Source organism: Achroia grisella, unplaced genomic scaffold (genome assembly GCF_030625045.1).
Source record: "Achroia grisella isolate CSIRO2021 unplaced genomic scaffold, CSIRO_AGI_Agris_v1 utg1173, whole genome shotgun sequence".
In the NCBI taxonomy this organism is placed as follows: Eukaryota; Metazoa; Arthropoda; class Insecta; order Lepidoptera; family Pyralidae; genus Achroia; species Achroia grisella.
This window is the reverse complement of record NW_026712589.1, coordinates 1,940,710-1,965,279: the sequence shown is the minus strand read 5'-3', so window position 1 is coordinate 1,965,279 and position 24,570 is coordinate 1,940,710. Positions and strand designations below refer to the sequence as shown.

The following is a 24,570-nucleotide window of genomic DNA, read 5'->3' as shown; positions in this document are numbered from 1 at the left end:
TCTGTCCATCCCTGAATCTAAATCTTTAAAACTACGCAACGGATTTTGAAGCTGTTTTTTAAATAGATAGAGTGATTCAAGAGGAAGGTTTATATGTATGTATGTATGTACATGTACACCTGGGACGAGTAGCTAGTAAATAAATAAACAAAGAATCATATGACTGTGTGATATATACCTCTTGTTTTTATTAAGATTAATTCAGCCGTTTAGCCAAATGGTAATAAGCAAAGGTAGATAAATAGACACTTTAGCATTTTTTTTTACTTATAGCAACCCCATGTTTACACCGTAATGGCAACCCTACATTGGAACAACGATTGTGATCGTAAAGCGAAACGTGGCGAATTCAGTACAAATAAGAACGAGTATTTACTCGGCTTTAATGTAGTGCTTTTAGCACAGTTTACACCTAAATCGATTAGACATTGATAGAAATCGATTGGACTTGTGTGCACCGATAATTCATTTACAATGGTATTATCATATGAGTTATATGGGATTTCAACACCATAAATTATTAAGTAGATAAGGGAAAATAAAAAATACACTAGTTGAACGTTGTGACTGAATATGTTTAAAACTAAACAAATCCTACACAATATAAAAATACATCTAAAACATTACAAATTACACAGTTTTGAAAATATTTAAAATAGTCTGCTCTCTCACTGAAGACTACTGTAGCGTCTTTACGTACTGTGAATTTGAATAATGAAATAAGAATCTAAATATAACATATAAATAAAATTGGAGTGACTGTTTGTAATATTGAAATAACCGTTTTTTACTACATGCATATGAATGTAAATACGGTACATACACCAAAATAACATTTTTTACAATTTTTGTCTGTATAGTCTGTTTTATCCGGTAATCTCTGAAATGGCTGGACCGATTTTGACGGGAGCTTTTTTGGCAGGTAGCTGAAGTAATAAGGAGTAACTTAGGCTACTTTTATTTTAGAAAAATAATGTTAAATTCCACGCGGACGAAGTGGCGTGTACAGCTAGTAGAAAATAAATTTTGTTTTTTATTTGCTATTGCGTCGGAATTTTCGTGTTTTCCATTTTCATATAAGGTATACAAAGTTAGGACTGTGGGGCTTCTTTACTTGTCGCCTCATTCCTTTGTCTTTTGCCAAATCCATCAGGCAGGAGTTGGCCTTCAGCCGCTCCATAAGTCATTTGGTTTGGAGTGCCATCTGCACTCGCCCCCTATCGTCCGGTGAAGCTGTATAGACCAGTTGCAGCCAACAGCATTGGAGTAAAAAACATGTCACTTTGTAATACCGGTGGTTCAAATATAGCTGTCTCTGTTGTGATGATGTATTATAAATTATCATTGCTGAGTTGTTATCTGAGTCATGAATAAAGGTGCTGTATCAGGATTCTGTCGGTATCTGTATTGAGATGTAGGTGGGTTTGCAAACCTCGCGCTGTAGACGTAACTCCACTCGTGATGGAATTTGTTGTCATTTATTGCTGCCATTGAAATTACGTAAAATACATTTAAAGGGTACTAAATTAAAGGCGGCAAAAGGACCCTTTGCTAACTTCAAATTAGTTTTAAATTTCTATATCTCTTAAATTAGTTTTTATAATAGACAAATTGTCACATTACGAGATAAGAGAATAAAATAGGAATGTAGAATATAGTAATTTAGTGGCTCCTCAATTCCAGAACACGTCCGTTACCATCTCTAAGAGTATTGGGATTCTCGGTGTCGACATCTCTAGTACTGTTGAGTTCCGCAGTCACCTGGAAGAAAAGGTAAAGCTGGCGTCCAAGAAGCTCGGTGTGCTCAATAGAGCGAGGCGGTACTTCACTGCGGACCAGAGACTTCTCTTATATAAGTCACAGGTTCGGCCGCACATGGAGTACTGCTCTCATCTTTGGGCGGGTCCTCCTGGATACCAGCTCGGTCCTTAGGACTCAGTTCAGAGACGTGCTATGAGAATTGTCGATGATCCCAATCTCTCTGGCGGTATCGAGCCACTCAGCTTGAGGCGAGACTTCGCCTCGCTTTGTGTGTTTTACCGATTATACAACGGACTGTGTTCTGAGGAATTGTTCGACATGATGCCGACAGCCACCTTTTACCTCCGCACCGCTAGCCATCGACAGGGAATTCATCCCCACACACTGGAACCTAAGTGGTCCCGAACAATGCGGTTTCAGAGGAGTTTCCTCCCGCGTACACTTAGATTGTGGAATGAACTTCCTGCCGAGGTTTTCCCACGAGACTACAGCATGGGGTTTTTCAAGAAGGGTATATTAAGGTTTCTTAAACACGCAAGTGATACCCCTGGTGTTTCAGGCGTTCATAGGCTACGGTAACCATTTACCATCAGATGGGCCGTATGCTTGATTGCCACCATAGTAGTATAAAAAAAAATATATATATTTAAAGTGGGTATATACATACAGTGTATGCTAGTAGTAACATAGTGGTAACCGGAAGACCACTTGACGAGAAAAGTTCTCGACCTCAATTCAGGATCGAAAATGCGTGGATGACCCCAATTAACATGGATGTCAGTAGTTAGTAAGGACCTTAAGGACAACGGAAACATAGAGCCAGCAACAGTCCAAAATAGACACCACTGGAGAAGAAATATTAGGAGAGCCGACTCCAAATGAAAATGGGATAAGGCCGGAAGAAGAAGAAGAAGAAGTAGTAATATAGTGGTGTAATTACATGTGTAATTGTAATTAATTAATGTGTAATATTACTAGTGTAATAAGCTGTTACATAAGATCGAACGTTGTTATCTAAGTACAACAAGTCTCCGTCATCGGGGCGTATTGCCTCGGTCACAATGCGTATGTGCCTTACCTAGAAACCTTACGTTATTAAACTTTATTGTTTGAGAGAACAATTACCTTTTGTATGAGTGGTATATCGACGCCATTATCAGTAGACGCGTTATATAACGCCCAAGTATCGAGTTCGACTATTTAGCGTAAGTCGCAAAGCGATTACCACTTTTTAATATGTCTTTGTTCCCTTTACGTGAAATGTCTAAAACCTGAAGCCGGACTGATGCGATGTTAGAGATGTGTCAACTCGAGTTACGCTTAATTCGATTTAACTCGAGTTGGGAGAATTCAACCGGTACATAGAGGAGGGAAGGGGATTGTTAGTAATGTGGATTGATAACCCCATTGCTAGCAATGTATCATGTCAGGTCGACCTCCACGCGGTTCCCTCTGGAAACCATCGTGATAAATTCCTGGTGAATTAGCCACGATGGGCTAACTGACCTGACCTCATGCTCATCTTATCATCCTCCACTGGTGCCCTGTCAGCGTAAACCGTTAGCGCAGGCGGGTGCACCATTCCATTATCATCCACAAAAAAAAAAACCGGTACATAGACGAATCAAGTGAAAGAGTGATAGCATAACTTGGTCGTCCCAACAACATGAACATGAAGTTTTCCAATCATTTCATATCATAGAATTTTCACTCGTTGCAAATGTCTCATTATTGATTTGAGATTATGGTATCATTAAAATTATTTTGAAATTTGTAAACAGACGTTTCCGAATCACCAGTGAGTAAACGTGTAAAATGAATAAAATGCTCATTCTAGCAGATTCATTTTAAATATGTAGGAAATACGAGAATTGAATCATATTTAAAAAAATAGCTCTCAAATAGGAGGTGTTGACCTGCAGCCATGAATGCGCTCCATAATTCCTTCCGCGGGTTTGGAGTGCCATTTCCACGCGCCCCCCATGGTTTGGTGAGCTGTCTAGACTAGCTGCAACCAACAACATTAGAATAGTACGATAATTTATAAAATAACTGATTCTTCCAGGTAACTCGAGTCACACTCGAGTTATCTAAATTTCAACTCGAGTTAACTCGTCATATTTATTACGAGTTAGCACATCTCTGTGCGATGTATTACTGATGTAATAGATACTGCAGGTTGGGGTCTATCTCGTTGAAGAGTTTTTTTTTTGTATATAACATGGGACAAACGAGCATGCATGTAATATATTTATTTGTATTAATATATAAATACCTACCGCATATATCACGGGGAGTGTTCTGAGCCAACTGCTGAGTTTCAACACCGTACCACCCGCCAGAAACTGAAATACCATCCTGATCATCTGGATGAATGGCGGTCTTCCACAGTACGGTTTTCTAGAAACTTTTTGCCTCGCACAACCACACTGTGGAATCACCTTCCAGCAATGGTATTTCCGAACCGATGCGATATTGAAACCTTCAAGAAAAGAGCTTATTCCTTTTTAAAAGGCCGACAACGTACTTGCAATTCCCCTGGTGTTGCGGGTGCTCATGGGCGGCAGTAATCACTTACCATCAGGTGAGCCGGATGGTCGTTTGTACCGTGTTATAAAAAAAAATTCTAAAATTCTACATGGCATAACAAAAACTACTGTTCATATTTTATTATTATTTTTCATAGATGAGTTTGGGATTACTCAGTTATATTTTAGCTGCAACCTGCATGAATCTATTGTGTGATCCTTGTCGTTCAGGTTCAGGTTACAGGTTCGTAATTTGGTTCTCAAAATTATGTGAGCCACACTGTATTATATGTATCTATGTACTTCTTTTTTGAACCAACATCCATAAGAATGTATATTTAAAATATGTGGTAGAAATTAAATTTTTTAATAATATGTTTTGTTTGGGTTTACGTTTATTCGCTTTATCACTGCTGTCACTGTCTGATGATGATTCTTGTTTACTGGTCGACATGGTGAATAGCCTGGTGACAAGTTACCCTAGCTAAGTCTTGTGTTAAATAACTGACACAAATAATTTTTTTTTCGTAAATATATTAAACACCCATGTCGATGCAAGCAATCATACTCATGAATACAAATATTTGTGCTGTGCGAGGAATCGAAACAAGGCCGTCAGCTACTACTACGATACTATTCTGCTATTCTTTACACCACCCTTACTGTCTTTTAATTACTCCATTAAAAATATACTGTGTACATCCATGTAACCAGGTGTTTGATAATATAGGCCCGAGGTGATCATCTCAATTTCACCTGTTCACTAATTGATCGCGTAGATTGTGTTTCGTGGAACCATTGCCGGAAGGGAAAAGTATCTAGAAATGTCCAAAATCTAAGCTTCACAGTGATATACAAGTAAATATTTTTCTTTCACTACAAAAATGCGCATTTCGTTAATTAGTCGCTAATTAGCAGATTGTTTGTAAATAATATTGATTTTCCAAATTGTAAGTGCCTAAACATTTTACTTGATTTCGAAAAAAAATGGTTGTTAAGGAAAACATTATGTGAGAATTTAATTAAAGCTCTAAACTGAACTCCAGATGGAACAAACAAAGTCGCTGTCGCTATTTGTCCCTATGTACATATGCTTAAATGTTTAAAACTACGCAACGGATTTTGAAGAGGTTTTTTTAATAGATAGAGTGATTCAAGAGGAAGGTTTATATATATAATACGAGTACATGTACACTCGTGCGAAGCCGGGGCGAGTAGCTAGTTATTATAAGTTCACATAACAATGTCAAAAATGTACCTAATCAATAAAAGTAATTAAAACCTGTAAAAATAATATTCTTAGAAAATCAGAGACAGATAGATACAAAACGTTATTTTTTTTATTCTTATTATATATATTTTTATTTTTAATTAGGCCTAAAACGTTGTTTTTTTTTTATTTAGTCTTATTCTCTATAGTGTAGGTCGCCCCGCAGCTAGGTGGAGACATACTTAGAGTTGTAGGTAGTAATTGATAGAGAAGGGCTGAAGATCGTGCCCAGTGGCGTGGCGTTGGGAGAGGCCTGTGTCCAGCAGTGGACTGAAGTGGGCTGATGATGATTCCATATCCTGGGATGATGGAATCTGTTCGCAATGTATCTAAAAGAGACTATACCAAGCTTTGAAGTTGAATATGTGTGTATTAAATGGAATATTGGGAGAGCCAGTATTGGACGCAGCCAAGTTATTATTCCAGCTTGTATCATATTAATTTAAGTTATTTTTTTTGCTATTCAGTATAGGTATGTTGAGATTATCATCATTACCTTTTTTGTAGAAAAATACCAAACGAATGAAGATAAAAAAATGCCAAAGTATTCAAGATAGGCACAATTAGTATGAAGGTGTTTAACCAGTTGGTTATATATTCAATATTTTTTCTATTTGAGTATTTAATTGAATTAGTGCTAATTGGTGGTTTGTATTCACACACTTAAACTTAAAAATGTAAAGTAATAATAAAATTATTTAAAAGAGCAACACGCAAGTTTCTTGCTCGTTCTTCTTGTGATGAGACTGCTTTCCGAACGAGCGGTAGATTAAAAAAAATGTAATGACTATTCAAAAGTGCTTCAATGTAAGTTTATTTGAATAAATGATTTTCTATTCTATTCTATCGAGTAAAATTTATAGAAACGATATTTATTCTATCTTAAATGTAAACTTGGAAAATTGTCTTAGCGCTTAAAGACGACAATTTATATATTACAAATATATATATGTACGTATATATATTATGTATTGTATGTATGTTGTGTATATATGTTATAATATTCGTTTGTATTCTATTCTTGTTTAGTTTTATTTTAGACTAATATTTTTTAATTTTTGTATTTTTTTTATAATATTTGTATATATGTTATTTATATAATTAATGTTAAGCCACCATCAAGTATTTCTGCACTTCCTGAAGGTTGACTGGTATAGAATGCCTATAGCTTATATATAGTCAGCTTATTGTACCATAATTTATTGGTCAATAAAGTTTTAAATAAATAAATAAATATAAAACTATCTGTGTACTAATTTCATTTAAATCGGTTCAATTGTTTTGACATCTCAGCGCGACAGACAGATAGTGTTTTTTTTTGTTTTATGGATGATAATGGAATGGTGTACCCGCCTGCGCTAACGGTTTACGCTGGCTGGGCACCAGTGGAGGATGATAAGATGACATGAAGTCAGATCAGTTCATCGTGGCAAATTCACGATGATTTTGAGGTCGACCTAACATGGTATATTGCTAGCAATGGGGATTACAAATTCCCATTCCTAACAATCCCTTTTCCCCTAGACAGATAGTGTTACTATCGTAGTTATAAAGAGAATAGTGATATTCCAAAAAGTCAAAATAGATACTATAGTAGTAGTGTATATTGAACATGGAGTTATTCAACGACGTGGGTAATTCGCTCAGCTCCCGAACTAACGTTTCACAATTGTTATTTGTTATTAATTTCATGAACGATACGCTGGCTTTTAATGTTTTATAAATACAACGCATTGTTCTATAAGCGACACAATACCTTGGTGTTGGTAGCCCCGTTCGAATACGATATGCGACTACACCGCCCCGTGGCGTCTGTCGCATTCCTCCACACACGTGTGATTTGTAGGACATAATTACATGTATACTAGTATTATAAAACTGAAGAGTTTGTTTGTTTAAACGCGCATTAGTTCAAAGTTCAAACAAACAAACTCTTCAGGAATATCTCAGGTATATCTTCAGAATTACTATAAAATTGAAGAATTCGTTAACGATAATAATGTTTTTGTAAAAAAATTTTAAATCCATAGCACTGACAATATTATCTGATTACACTAATAATGAGTGCGTAGCGATTTCTATGTTGATTGTCGCATGCTTCTTACTTGTTACACTGTAATTATTTATATAAAAAAAACATCTATTAAAAAGAGCAACACACAAGTTTCTTGCTCATTCTTCTTGTGATGAATCTGCATTCCGAATGAGTGGTAGAATCAAAATATGACTATTCAAAAGTGCTTGTAATGAGTTTATTTGAATAAAGATTATTTCTATTTCTATTTCAGAATATCTTCAGGAAAATCTCAGGAATGACTGGTTCGAATTGAAAAAAATATTTTTCAATTCAATTTTAATTTAAGAAGGATATGTAATAATAATCACATAAACAACACAGAAGAAATTCGAGAATACAACGAATTAATAAAAAAAAGCAAATTATAATATAACTCTTTATTAATAATAATAATAACATCTAGTCAATTCACACAACGCCATCTAATTCGAAGATAAACAGAGCTTACTAGACAACTGTTACAAATATATAGTTTTTTTTAAATCTATGCTAATATTATAAACCTAAAGATTTTGTTTGTTCGTCTGTTTCAATGCGCTAATCTCAGGAACCACTGGTTCGATTAAAAAAAAAAATTTTGTGTTGGATAGTCCGTTTGTCGATGAAGGCTTTTTAAGCTACATAACATTACGCTATGACCAATAGAAATGTAACATTAAAATGTTGCAAAAGCGGAGAAAACTATAGTGTTTTAAATAACCACGCAGACGAAGTCGTGGGCACAGTTAGTTTTGTATATACATTGAACTGTTTTTATCTGTTAATAGATTTTTTTGGGGTGGGCCACCCTTATCACTCAGTAGTGTAAAATATAGGTAACAATCTATTCTCAGATATATTGCGTATACATATAAAATTTTAAGAGTTAGTGCAGAGATTTTTGTATTTCTCGTCCCAAGTTTCTACTAGACTAATATGATTTATATGGTCATCAGCAATGAGATAAATTCAAATTCAAAATATTGTTATCTATTACAGATACTTCGAGGAAATGCCACTATACATCCCATGTAGTAGTAACCCACTTATGCATAAACGTAATATCTCCTTTAGAAAGTTTACACTCTATCTTGAGGAGATAACAACCATCGCTCCTAAGAATATCCTTCAATTCTAGTACCTGACGGGTCTAGATAGCGTACTCTGAAAAGAGGCGAGCACTATATGGTATATCTATGTAGGTCGCAATGCTACAGGTCCAAGCTATTGACAACAGCCCAATTACCCAATAAAAAAAAAACACTTGACAAGTCTAACAAACGTTCTATATACGTGATTACATTATCATTAAGGGGTACCCTAACGTAATAGTAATAAATAATATGTCTAGGAATAAATTTTAAATCTAATCTTATCTAACAACGACAATAAACAAAATAAATATAATTACGGCAGGTCTAAAACTACTAAACTACTATACTTACATCTGGTAACAAATCTTAAGTCACATCTTATCTAACAACAGTAATAAATAAAATTACGGCAGGCCATGTACATTATAATACATCTAAAACTACTAAATTACTATACTTACATCTGGGAACAAATCTTAAGTCTAATATTACTTAACAACGACCATAAACAAAATTACGGCAGGCCATGTTCATCATAATATATCTAAAACTACTAAACTACTTACATCTAGGAATAAATTTTAAATCTAATCTTATCTAACAACGACAATAAACAAAATAAATATAATTACGGCAGCTCTAAAACTACTAAACTACTATACTTACATCTGGTAACAAATCTTAAGTCACATCTTATCGTAATTTTATTTAACATGGCCGTCCGTAATTTTATTTATTAACAGTAAAATAAATAAAATTACGGAAGGCCATGTTCATCATAATACATCTAAAACTACTAAATTACTATACTTACATCTGGGAACAAATCTTAAATCTAATATTACTTAACAACGACCATAAACAAAATTACGGCAGGCCATGTTCATCATAATATATCTAAAACTACTAAACTACTTACGTCTAGGAATAAATATAATTACGGCAGGTCTAAAACTACTAAACTACTATACTTACATCAGGTAACAAATCTTAAGTCACATCTTATCTAACAACAGTAATAAATAAAATTACGGCAGGCCATGTTCATCATAATACATCTAAAACTACTAAATTACTATAATTACATTTGGAAACAAATCTTAAGTCTAATATTACTTAACAACGACAATAAACAAAATTACGGCTGGCCACGTTCATCATAATACATCTAAAACTACTAAATTACTATACTTACATCTAAGAACAAATCTTATAATAATTCAAATCTTCTCTAACAAATAAATAAAATATATATAATATAATAAATAAAATAAATAAAATTATGGCAGGCCAAGGTCTTCATGATACATAACTACTTACATCTAGGAACAAATCTAAGTCTAATCAAGACAACAAATAAAATTACGACAGACCATGATGCTTCATGATGCAACAAAAACTACTAAACTACTAACTATAAAACTACATTAAAGAAGAATTACTAATTTTCCTATTTTCTTAATTATATAATGTCAAAGCATTCTTAAAATATTTTTTCTTGTTTTCAAAAGGGTAGACGTTCCAATTCGCAATGTAGGCATTACGCAACTGAGATTAATGTAGTACAATGGCCGTGCATTCTGTAATCGTGTGAATTTCAGGAAATCCTTTCTTAGTTCGTATTTACGTAATGAAACATAATTAGCCATTCCAGGCTCCCGCGTTTGTAGGTTAACTAACTATATAATAAGTATAAGTATCTTTTGTAAACAAAAGTTAGGCCTTGTTTTTTGTGCTTACAATTTAGCTCGCATTATTATAACTGCAGGCACGATTTGTAACGTTGCTATAAACATTTTTACAATAGGTATCAGGTTTATTTTCCCGTTAATTTGTTCGGACTTGTATTATTTTCGAATCATGTTTGATCAACAATAGGTTGGCAAGGTTTTATTTGCAATGAATAGCTCGGTGCAAAAGTGACCAATGCCTGCGTAGCTGTAGTCGACGGATTCCAAGAAACCCATATCCGGAGTCACGTACGCGTAAGATCGGTTAAAACTCTAATATTATTATATGTAATTATAAATAGAATTATTGTGTACTCGCGATTTGCTTTGAAGTTGATTCAACAATTTATACTTAGTTAAAGAAGATCATTTAGGTCATGGAATAGTTTTTTTTGTTCAAATACTTAAGCACATTGCAATAGTCTTACTTTTTTTTATTCTACCCCTTATACGAAAAACTGTCTCATTGCAAGGAGAACTAGCCAGAAACTTGCGCGATGATCTTTTTAATAAACTTATAATTTAAGCTTTTTGGATTGATTATTGTGAAGGATGGAGATCAAGACGACGAGCAAAGAAAACGTCGTAAAAATTGTCATGACTTACTTATGTCACATGTAAAAACAAAATAGTGTTTATAAAAAATGTAGACAATAAAAAAGGTTTATAAAACAGTTTCCAACAGTCACACTTATTTCTTACCTCTCATTCGGAAAGCTGGTTTATCATAAGAAAAACGAGAAAGAAGTTTGTGTGTTTAATAATTGTTGTAACTCTACATTTTGAAGTTGAAATGTGATATGAAAATGTTAGTAAATATGACATAGATAATTCTTTTTTCAGTTCAATAATTGTTTATATATAATTCTTTTTTCAGTTCAATAATTGTTTATATAGACGTAGTATTTTAACTATATAGTTTAACTTTAGGTAAACTTTATGCAAATATAGTTAATTATCTTTTCACGATAAGCTGCAGATTACATTATTTCCTATTGATAAAATGCAATATAACTATATTATCTCTATTTGAATTTAATAATTAATCTTTTTTTTGTTATCACGTACAAGTTCATTCGAAAAGAAAGAGCTTTTTTGTCATTTCTTCTTAGCTGAAAAGCACTTCGAACTTATGATAAATTTGACATATCTCTATTATTTTGATTGATTTTGAAACATAAAAAGGATATTATGATACACAAATATTACTGATTACAGATATAACATGTCATGATCTGAACGAACTTTAATATTAAGAACAATAAAAAATAAAAAACACTTTTATTCTATTGTTTTACAGTTTTTTAATTGTTGTTGCAGCACACATTCTCAGCAATAAAACCTAAAAACCTCGTAGGCTTCTCTTAAATTTCTCCATATTTTTCTTTCCCGTGCTTTAATCATCCATTCGGGTCCAACTTTTTGAGTAAAAATATTCCTTTATAATCCTTTTTTTCGTTTATGTTCTATTGGTAGTCCACGCGTTAAGTTCATCTATTATTGTTTATGCAACTGTGAGCTGCCAACTGCTATTTGAGTTGTTTTTTATCTATTAATTTAGGGTTTTTACTTATAGTTTTACTAGCTTTTACCCGCGGCGTCGCTCGCATTAATTTATCCCCTTAGGGGTGGAATTTATCAAAATCCTTTCTTAGGGGATGCCTACGTCATAGTAGCTTTATGCATGCAAAGTCTCAGCCTGATCGGTTTAAAATTGACAAAGTTTCATACAAACTTTCATCCCCTATTTTATCCCCTTGGGTGTAGAATTAATCAAAATCCTTTCTTAGTGGATACCTACGTCATAACATCTACCTGCATGCCAAAACTCAGCCCGATCCGTCCAGTGGTTTGGGCTGTGCGTTGATAGATTACTACGTCAGTACCTTTGAGTTATACATATTTAGATTTCAAATTTTATTTTTTATGGTGCAATATAAATCTTATGTAACCATAAAAATTATTAATGTATTAATATTGGAACTTTCAATTATTTTTATAGGAACATCGCCGTACGAGAGCAGGACTTGTATTCAAGAACCCAGTGGCAATGGTACTTCCAACTCGCAAAACATGAAAGGCGAAGAAGATATATCCCGGGTATATCAAAATCTTTCATTGCCCGCACTTTCCAGAGAAGATAATAATAGTTCTAGCAATAATAACAACAGGTTTGTTAATAAAAATTATTGGGGATCTTACGTTGACTCTAAATTTTATATATGTAACATAAAATTTTGTAACAGTAATGATACCAAAAACAAATCAAAAACATCGGCGCCCGTCAGTCCTGGGAATACAGAAATGAAGCCACAATCTACTACAGCCACGTCTCAAGCCCTGACTAAGCCCCCATATTCGTACGTGGCCCTTATTTCAATGGCGATACAAAATAGCCATACGAAACGAGCGACGCTCAGCGAAATATATGCTTATATCACCAAGGAGTTTCCGTACTTCGAAAAAAACAAAAAGGGATGGCAAAATTCCATAAGGCACAACCTCAGTTTGAATGAATGCTTTGTGAAAGTCCCGAGAGAAGGTGGGGGCGAGAGGAAAGGAAATTATTGGACTTTAGGTAAGTTGATTGCATTATTACAACTAAATTGCTTTATTTTATGATATAGGATACACGCGTAATCTATTCAAATCTGCTAGCAGACTAAAGAGTGTCACTGAAATATAAAGCGATGCGAATGATGTGAAGCCTAAGCGATTACACAACAGTCACGTCATTATCATCCATATAGTGTTAGAGTTAGAGTTGCGAATTGCTTGCGATTACAGTTTGGTGGCCTTTTTGGTTGTGAGTGCAGTGTTGTTATAGATCCACAATGTGGGGATATGTTCGAGAACGGTAACTACAGACGGCGGCGTAGAATGAAGAGGCCATTCCGGACCACGCCGTATTCTAAGACGCTATTTGGTGATGGATATCACGTGGCTCATGTCGGCCAGCACGTGCCGCCTCACATGCAACCGCTTCCATTGGGAGCGAGGAATTACTTTGGATCCAGCTCGTCCTATCCGACGTCTTATCCACGATACGACACGTAAGTGTTATGCAAAATGTGTTTACTATATTTGTTCTCAATGTAAGAAGACGGTGAAGCTATTTTTTGCAATATTAATAATTGCGGATGTTGCTACTACTGGTAATATATATTTTATCTAAATAGTAGATACATTTTGGAATGTTTCTGATGTATTGCATATCGTTATATATGTCAAGCAGATGATAAATCGGTCTAAAATATAAACAGATACATAGTTAGTTAGTTGTAGATTTTCAATTCGTATAAGGCACAATTTTATATACACGTGTGTATAATAAATATGTAATGATATAATTAAGTTATATCGCAATATAAAAATTATCGCTAGATTTTTTAAAGCCACCGAGGTGAAGCTATTAGAGGCCGTAGGGTTAACAGTAAAGTTTGATTGCACAATTCCTGATATCATAATATTTAATGCAGCAAATAATTCATTCGGTAAGATGTCAGTTCCAAGTCTAGGCAAGTGTAGTGTACAAATGTTTAGTTACAGAAAAATCTAAATAATACAAACATGTGTTCAATGAATAGTATTTTTTACACGTTATAGTAGACTTGTGTGACGTTGTGTAAATTGTTGCAAATGTTGTTAACATTTATATAAATGTGAGTCAGTAGCAGTGAGTAAATTGTCAAGCGTCACTTACTACAAATTATTATGTTAAATATTTACGTTTCTCGTCCGATGTTTACAAAACAAATGCTAATGGTACGTTGATATGTTGGTGAGTTTTTTATTTTCAATTTCCGTCGTCAACATATTACAGTAATTAATTATATATTGTTTAATGTTCAGTGTACAGGTGCAGTCTGCCGTGACCTCGTTTTGACTTAGCTATCACTGACTGCCGATATTGTGATACAGCATATAACGAATACATTAATGTTGATAATGATTTATTATTTGACTTCGTTATCATACGAAACTTTATGAATATTACTTTAATAAATATTAAACTTGTGTAAACTAATATCTGAATAGTGTAGGTAGGTATATTTTGTTGGTCCGGCTTGATGACATTGATACACAATTATCTATCGGTTGAAACTTGTTTGAAGATAAATTGGATTTTTTTTATATAATACAGCTTGTTGTTGATAGTTACATGTCTAATATTAGCAATAAAAATGGCACAAACAAATAAAAGTTTAAATTTTATCAATTATAGTGGAGTTTTTGATATTTGTTGTTATTTGAAGATAGTTTTAGGTTAGGTTCTATCTTCTTAGACATAATAAAAGTTTAAATTTTATCAATTATAGTGGAGTTTTTGATATTTGTTGTTATTTGAAGATAGTTTTAGGTTAGGTTCTATCTTCTTAGACATAATAAAAGTTTAATTTTTAACAATTATAGTGGAGTTTTTAATATTTGTTATTATTTGAAAATACTTTTAGGTTATGTTCAATCTTCTTAGACATTAGTTTACAGGTCGTAAATGAAGGAAGTAACTGCGTAAAGTTTCGCTTTTGGTTAACAAACATTTGTATTACACCTTAAGAATATACAATAGTATTGAGTAGTAAGTAATCGTTTAATCGATCTCTTCCTTAGGGCAGAGGAGAAAAGACATAGTGGATGGCGCAATAATGGATTGAAAGACATCAATAATATATAAACATATACATAATATACAAATAAAATACATAAATATTGACACAAATGTTTGTCTATCCATCAAAATCTATACATATAAATAAAATTGGAGTGTCTGTTTGTAATATTGAAATGACTGTTTTTGCTACATGCATATGAATATAAATGACGACCTCGGTGGTCTAGCGGTCTAGCACACCGCTTTATGACCGATGGTCGCTGGTTCTATTCCTCGCACGGCACAAACTTTTGTATTTATGAGTATGATTGTTTGTATCGGTCTGGGTGTTTTCTGTGCATAATATGTATTTATTTACAAAAAAAAGTCTATGTTTATGTATCAGTTATCTAGCACCCATAACACAAATTTTAGCTAGCTTAACTTGGGTCTAGATGGCGCTGTGTGAATTGTCCTGAGATTATTATTATTATTATTATAAATAGGGTACATACACCAAAATATTGTTTTTAAACAATTTTTGTCTGTCTGTCTGTTTGATCCTGCTAATCTCTGAAATGGCTGGACCGATTTTGAAGGGACTGTTTTTGGAAAGAAGAACTTAGGCTACTTTTATTTTAGAAAAATAAAGTTAGCGGCGACCCCAAATAATGGGATAAAGGCAATGCAATGATAAGGAAAGATAAATTCCACGCGGACGAAGTCGCGGGAACAGCTAGTCGTAAAATATAATCCTGTATTAGATGCATGTAAAGTCGAAGTTAGTTTTAAATTAACTAACTCTTGTACATATTCAAATTCCAAATTGAAAATTCAAATTAAAAAATCATTTATTCATGTAGGACATTTTAGCCGCTTATGAACGTCAAGTTTTTACATTATAATTATCATATTTAATAAATAATTATCATAATTTTCCGTAAGATGTAGTACTAGAAACGGTCCATGTAACTCACCATTGGTTAGATGCAGGTGAGATGGGCGGAGTTTACAAACTATATCTATCTATTCACGGTCGACTTAGAGAACGTAGATACCTCTACAGTTGCTGTCTGGGCATTGATATTCTGTAAGCGTTCTATCAACTCATTTCACCCATCGCTTCACTCGAAATTCTTCGATACTATGTATAAGTTGAGTTATTAAACCTTTCTTCAGAAATGTGGTGTTGATTTAATGCATTGGATTGTGCACTGTTGGTCTTCTAATAAATAAATTATATATGAGGTCTGATTATAGTCTACATATACACGAATATGGGAATGAAGTAGAAATAGAAATAGAAATAATGTTGATTCAAATAAACTCATTACAAGCACTTTTGAATAGTCAAGTTTTTTGATTCTACCGCCTATTCGCAATGCAGATTCATCACAAGTAGAATAAGCAAGAAACTTGTGTGTTGCTCTTTTAAATAAATATTGATTTACTTATATTTAATTAACAACAAGGATTAGACTAGAATCAACATAGAAACCGCTCACTTAATCTCTGTTCAATCAGCCATCTTTGTCAGCGTTATGAATTTTATGTTAGATATTTTCTACAAACACATTTTTACATTTATCAATTCTTCAATTTTATAATAAGCTTTTTTACAAAGAAAATATTTTATGACACGTTTAATTTTTTTCTGGTAAATTGAGTATAGACTCTGGGAGTTTGTTGTAAAACCTTACGCAATTTCCATAAAACGAATTACTAAATTTCGTCAAACGGCACTTAGGTAAAACTAGTTTGTTGAGTAATAAAACTAGTACTTGTATCCATTTGCAAATATAAAGTTCCTACTGACTATAGAGTTTGGATATGTTTCATAAAAAAATCACTAGTGTCCGTTTTACTTGCATCCCGTTCTCGAGCGTGTGGCGCTGCAGTCGCTATTTACAAAATACCAATGTACTATTTCACCGCGGATTCCACTTTCGAATTTATAAGTGATGCTTACAGAATAGCTCTACATGGTCGCTAGTTTTCGATGCAACTATATCAATTTTGTAGCAGACATAACTTTGTAGAATAGAATAGAATAGAATAGAAAATCATTTATTCAAATAAACTTAATTTAAGCACTTTTGAATAGTCATAACAATTTGTTTTTTATCTACCACTCGTTCGGAAAGCTGTCTCATCACAAGAAGAACGAGCAAGAAACTTGTGTGTAGCTCTTTTAAATAATCCTTGTAACTTTACATTTACAAGTCGAAATAGAAGTGTGAATACAAACTACCAACCAGCACAAATTTATTGGGTCAAATATAAATATGCAATAAGATTAAATCAGTCGTAGTGATAAGAGCAGACCAGTCCCTACAAGCAGCACTCGTTCACGAGTATGACGGATGAGCCAGCCATCACTGCGCTCGACCATATTTTAGGGAGCCCATTGACCCGGCCCACCACGCCGCCACATATCTGGACATTTTAGTGAGCATGACTACTCATTCCACACGACCACGTCACAGCTACAAAAATTACTATATGTTAGTTACAGTATTCGCACAGTATTCTTTGTTATCGTAGATGTCATAATTGTTATGAATGAAAAATGAAATCCTTACAAGTAAATTATTATTAAAATGTGTATAAAATGAATTATTTATACTAATATTATAAAGCTGAAGAGTTTGTTCGTTTGAATGCACTAATCTCAGGAACTACTGGTACTTTGGTGTATGTACCGTGTAAGTATAAATATACTTAGTATATTCATATGCATGTAGTAAAAGCGGTTATTTTAATATTACAAACAGACACTACAATTTTATTTATATGTATAGATCATTGTCTTAAATTACGGTATTGGATTCTATTTCATCTGTATATAGATAATATTTGATTTTCTGAAACAGATAATCATTTCTCTACGTTGTTTTTTTTTTATCGACATTGCAAATTTTTGTCAAAGTATATTCTGTAGTTTGTGAAAATTCAATATATGATTTTTGATTTCATGCAATAAAATTAAGAAAAACTAATTGGCAAATTTTCTATTGTGTACATTATTATTTTTACCTTTGCGAATGTGTTTCTCATCATTACATAGTATAAAACAAAGTCGCTCTCGCTGTCTATCCGTCCCTATATATGCTTAACTATTTAAAACTATGCAACGGATTTTGAAGCAGTTATGTTTTAATAGATAGAGTGATTCAAGAGGAAGGTGTATATGTATTATACATTATAATACATGTACCCTCGTGCGAAGCCGGGGCGAGTAGCTAGTATATATATAATATGCTGCGTATTTGTCTCTAAATTTATTGTTTTATATTCCAGTACTTGGCTTGCTCAGTCGACTGGTGGTCTGGGTTATGCGAGCGCCTGTGGTGGCATGGGCAGGAGTCCATCAGGGTGCTCCCCTCATAGTGTTATGCCGCACCAATCGTCTCCAGTCTCAGTTAACCCCTTCGGATCACATCAGTTGCAAGGACAGGTACTAATCACACAAAAAAAAACATACATACCATACATACATACATACCAAGAACCACAAATATTTCATCAGTGTAAATAATCCATCTCCTAAAAATAACAACATCGCAAATCCAATCACTCGTTTTCAAATAAAACCTTTCACATACTCTGCTAAAGCGAGCGTAACCCGAAAACGCAAAAGCAGGAAATAAAAAGTTAAAAAATATCGCACATTAAAAAAAAAATCACCTATCTATGTATATAATGTATACTTCATTATATACATAGATAGGTGGATCGTTTACGTATGTAGATAGAGTACTTAAAAAAAAAGTAAAAATTTTATATTAAAAAAAAATCTTTTCAAATTACTATGTATTTGAAAAGATACATATATACATATATATATATTTTATATATACATATTTTATATAATAATAATAATATTCTCAGGACAATTCACACAGCGCCATCTAGATACTAGTTAAGCTATAAATTATAGAAACCATTTATTAAAAAGATATAACCATTATTCTAAACATTATTCAGGATTAGTTATATATCATATATAGAAAACACCCAGACCGATACAAACAATCATACTCATGCATACAAATGTTTGAGGAATCGAACCCGCGATCATCCGTAAGGCGGTGTGCTAAACCTCTAAGCCGTCTCTTTTTTACAGTGTATTCTGTTTCATTGTAAACATGTAATATTTCATATGGTAATACGCCTATTGCGTGTTAAAAGATTAATGTCATTTCTGTAATTAAATTGAGATTAAAAATTTAGTAGCGTATCACAAGGCGATAAAGCTACATGTTTGCAGAAACACCTCTATCAATGCACTATAAAAACTTATCGGGTAAAATATTTTCTAGCATTATGTAGTTGATGGGACATAACTTTGAATTATTTGATCTTATACTACCATATAAATTGATTTCTTAAGTTAACCTTATTGTAATTTTGCAGTGGTTTAATCCGCAGTTGTTTATCCCCCAAACGTTTTTGTCATATAAATTTAAATTGTGATTATAAAATAGAGGCTGATGGTCGTAGGGTGAAAATCTGGGGTTGTATGTATGTTTTAATGCCATATTATATAAAAAAAGTTATGGTCAAAAAGTTATGTCTTATCTCAGACTCAGACGTATAAAAAATATATATAAAATTTCATAAAAATCTGTCAAGTATCGGAAGAGTATGGTTAATTACCATACTCTTCCGTTCCGTTCCGTTCCTTTACCATAAAATTCCCGTCTCATATGTTAATACATATGAGACGGGAATTTTATGTGTAAGTTTATTAAAGTAAAATATGTATATTTGGTAAAAGGCTCACAAGGTAACAGTAAAATTCAACGAACAGAAATTTCTTCTAATCTTTCTAAATACAAAATTATAGTTCTGTCATCTATAAGGGCTACATATAAATTGAACAAAAAAGTTTTATAAATGTTGGGTTACGTTGCGTTATTGCTAACTAATATTTGAGACAACGACGAGACATTAACAATGATCGTAGTCCGCTTATATTGAGATCTAAAGCTAAATCATCCTTTGCTGCACAAAGGCCTCCCCAAAAATCACCACGACGATCGGTCCTGCTCTTATCGCATCCATCGCCTTCCAACGATCTTGACCAGATCGTTGGTCTACCTTGGGCCACTAGGCCACTAGGGCCTTCCCACACTGCGTCTTCTTCTTAGTCTCTGCCTTCGCTAAAATTAGCAATTAATGCCCAATTTCTGGTTGTAACTATATTTACTTAACCTTTCCAGTGGTCAATGTTATATTTCCATATAGTTAAGTTTTCCTTAACTCCTCCGGTTAAATAGTTTAATTCATTATTATCACTTGCAATCGATACCGAATATTTTAGACTCAACGTAATTACACTTCTCTGTTGAAATTTGATATTTCTGAACACAAATAGAAACGTCCAAATTCTGCTTACTTGAAGTCTTATTTTATTTGGTCGTTCATCTGATTCTATCTAGAGCCTATTCTCTGATCTAGCTATACATATATTATGATTTTATTACTATTTTCATTTTACGCACTGAACAATGCTTTAGGCAAGATTAACTCAGAAAACATCCGTCATACTCGTGAAGGGGTGCTGCTTGTGGGGACTTGTCTGTTCGGGTTACGAACACTGATTAGATTATTTGCTTTTGCAATAGCATATGCTAGTGGTGACTTTATTCTCCGAAATTTGAATTTTAAAATTGATCTGTATTATATAAACACTAGCTAACCCGCGCGACTTCATCTGCATCACACTTATCATTATATGTCGCCCAATTTACATAATATCCTTTTACATATTTATAGTCTATATGTTATTTGGATGTAAAAACTTTCATCCATTTTATTACCTATTAATTTTCAACCCCCTTAAGGGTAAATTAAAAAAAAATTATGAATGTCATAATTATTTATATTTAATCAACAGCCTCAAAAATTACGATACTTCCATACCATCTTTCATCCCCAATTTCAATCTCTTATAATCCTTTTTTCGCATTCAATAGTAGTCTATATCCTTTCTCAGGGTCTAGACTATCTGTGTAGCAAATTTCATTTAAATCGGTTTAGTAGTTTTGACGTGAAAGCGAGACAGACAGACATATAGACAGAGTCACTTTCGCATTTATAATATTAGTAAGGATGTAAAAAGGACAGATGGCCGTTGGGGCAGTAAAGTCCTCGGGTGGCGACCACGAACCGGAAGATGCAGCGTGGGAAATCCTCCAGCAAGTTGGACCGACGATCTGGTCAAGATCGCTGGGAGGCATTGGATGCGAGCAGTGCAGGACCGATCGTCGTGGAGATCTTTGGGGGAGGCCTGTGTCTAGCAGTGGACGTCTTCCGGGCTGCGATGATGATGATGATGAAGGATGTAAAACATTTGTTTGAAAAGAATAAGACCAGCGTTTCTTGTCAGTTCTTCTTATCTCGAAATCATTCTGAATTGATGACGGTAGATTTGACATATCCTAAAAGTCTGTAAAAGACCTACATGAACAAAAAAATGATTGTTTATTGATATACGCATTAATAATATTGTATTTTAGTTGCAGAATCCATTACAACCGATGCAGTCAATACCAATGAATTCCTACAATCCTATAGGAGTTACAGCGTTGGGTAAGTTACGAAAAATTATTTAGAATGGAATAATTATTTTTTAAGGTATATGGGATGGTTCCATGGGATTTACATCTAAAGTAACTCTTTATGGGGCTCGTAAGAACAACTTGAGTAATAATAGGTTTCTATTTTTACATACTACTCTGTTTACAACTTCAATACAACCACACAATTGTTTATACTCTTATGTCGTGTATACACGACGCTCCTGGAAACTACTTTCTTAGATTTACTGGTTAGCATAAGATCAATTTTGAATAATGTACATAGATCAATATATGTCTTCACGGTTCTTACATTGTATCTGTTTCTTTATCCTTTCGTTCTACATTTTTTCCACCTGTTCTGACAAACGTAGCAAGGCTATTATAAAGAGTTTTGCACTTTTTAAAATAAGATTAATAGATATCTTCACAACTGTAATTTCAGATGAAGTAGGCAGGATCATTGCCAATTGAAGTTGTGATGAAAGCAACACTTGATATATCCACGATTTGCTTGGTATATTTAAATGCGATTTCAATTGGAACCTACCGCTGCTTCTCGGGTTATTTTCTTTCGTCATCGGTATTTTATTTAACAGAAAGTCCATAAGCAGGCATCAACTGCTTTTTCTTATTCCATACTGTTTGAGGTTGACGTAATATATTCTTTCCTTCATCCATCTCTGTTCGCAGTCTTTTCGTTATTCACTCCATTTCTTGTCACTTCATCTTTTGCACAGTCCATCCATCTCTTATTGGTTCTTCTTCTGCCGTTATAACTATCCACAGTCATATGAAATACTTACTGTATAAGAGTCCTTCAGAATCTTTTTTGGTATTGACCACATTAACTAATCTTTCGATCCAAGACAGAAAAATGAACGCCTCTCAAAAATTAGAACAAAAATATTTTAAATTTCAGATGGCTCTCCAAGCCCAGGTCCCGGATATGCACCTTCATCAGGTGGATTCTCTCCAAGTCGGCATCACGATATTGTTACGTCCTCGGATAATGTGTCCCGATTTCCATTTTGGCCTGAAGGTATGAGTTACTTTCTATTAATAACTACCGTACTGAAAATAGGTCTTCAAAAATAAATAGATAGCAGCTTTGTTTACTTGGAGTGTACTATCTTAGTACAGTTGTAAATATAAACAAAATCCGATGCCCTTGAACTTTCATCAATGAAAGTTGTACCGTTTAATCTTGCTGTTTTATCATAGACCCGTAAATGCGGTGTATATATAATATTCACTAGCGGATACCAAGTGTGCTATAACTTTAAAAATTTGTGAGTATTGTTACGTGAGGTATATGAGTAAATATAAAAATAAAGAGAGGGTGGAATGAAATTTGTGTGGGACTCTGTGGAAGGCGCTGGGGTCGGTGCAGCCAACGATGGTGATAATTAAAGGCGCAATATGAATGTATAATAGTATATTATAAAAATATATGTCGCAACAAAACTAGTATGGCAGCAGAAGGCAAGAGGAATAATCGAATGACAGACCATATAAACAATGATAATATTCGTTTAAAAATATAAATATTTATAAATACGAATTGTCGTGGTAGCCAGCGGCACGAATGTAAGTAGCTCTTTACAAAATTGTTATAAATTTTTACATTGGGAAAGTACACTTAAACTAATCTATCACCTAACTTCAGGCCTAAATGGGTGGGCCTTCGTAATTTTGGAAGTAGGTTTGGAAGATTGGATTACTTATCGTCTAGTCCAGTCGAGGAATCTAGAGAACTCGCCAGTCCTTTGAATTCTGCACCTTAACATGTTTCCTTGACTCGGATCGATGGTGAAGAATGTTCTAGGTCATGGCGCAGATACGTTTCACAGGTTCAGTGTAACTGCGTCATGAGGCACTTCCAATTAGTATGCTTGCATTCTCTGTACTCTCTTTTCCCTCGAAGGTTCCCTTCAAGTCTTCTCTGGAATTGTCAATCCTCGTATCTCCAAAGAACAGATATCAGATCCGTATATTTTATATAAGTAGTATTCCATATTTGAAATAAATGTATTTTTAATTATTATAAATTTTTGAATTTGAGGCTAATTTCAATTGGATGGTAACTTTACTTTGAGTAACAAAGTGACAGAGAGGTTGAATCGGAGGTATCTGATGTAACTGATGAGTGAGATATTAAGGGTTTTATGAGGAAAAATACGGAGATAAAAGAAAATGCGACAGCGAGATATAATAGAATGTTACAAAAAGAATATGTTAAAAAAATATGACTATAAAATTAAAAAATAATATAAAGACCTATCAAGGAGTCCGCTACAGAAGTAGATATAAAACTAAATTTCATTCCACACATGTCGGCTACCCTTTGATGAGATGATTTAAATCTAAAATATAGAAAAAACAAAAGAGCAAAAAGAATGACAATACCGGATTGGATGAGGACATTAAAAATTGGAGCGAGGATATCTTCTTTTTGAAATAAGAGATTTTTGCAATAGATAAAATATTAAAATATAATAAAATAATAATGGTTTATATATTGACATGATATTGAAAAACGATGTATTCTACAAAAATGTACAAAAGTTTCATTTCTTGATGCTGATTGCATTATGCTTTTGACACCAACACCCCAAAGGTACACCCCATACGAGCAAATTAGCGGAGTGCAGCACACACTCCAGCATCCAAGAACGCAACCAGTTTTCAGATGCTGTTTATAAAATATATAAAATATCTTAGATATAAGTTCTCGAGTTTTAGCGACACTTCGCTAAAACTCGAGAACGGCTGAACCGATTTGGCTAATATTTGTGGAAGTCCAGTGAAGGTTTAAACGGTTATAAAATATGAAGAATTTGCTAGTAAAATAGTGAAAACAACAATTATATTTTTCCATACAAATGGCTGATACCTGTCAAACAGGGTGCGTTCTATTAGGCACATTGATTGAAGTAGATAATCGATCACATTT

At 33.6% G+C, this 24,570-nt stretch overlaps 1 protein-coding gene across 2 annotated transcripts in view; it reads left to right on the top strand.

Moving 5' to 3' along the window:
* The window catches only part of LOC131851122 (forkhead box protein L2-like), a 64,337-nt gene that overhangs the window by 37,039 nt on the left and 2,728 nt on the right, over positions 1-24,570 (top strand). The window contains exons 3-8 of one of the 2 annotated variants that reach the window (XM_059201556.1): positions 12,442-12,610; positions 12,686-13,017; positions 13,267-13,492; positions 18,331-18,487; positions 21,555-21,627; positions 22,537-22,656. In XM_059201556.1, coding sequence (XP_059057539.1) covers positions 12,442-12,610; positions 12,686-13,017; positions 13,267-13,492; positions 18,331-18,487; positions 21,555-21,627; positions 22,537-22,656 — 1,077 coding nt within the window. The remainder of the gene's footprint in view (positions 1-12,441; positions 12,611-12,685; positions 13,018-13,266; positions 13,493-18,330; positions 18,488-21,554; positions 21,628-22,536; positions 22,657-24,570) is intronic. The other variant, XM_059201562.1, reaches the window with a different exon arrangement.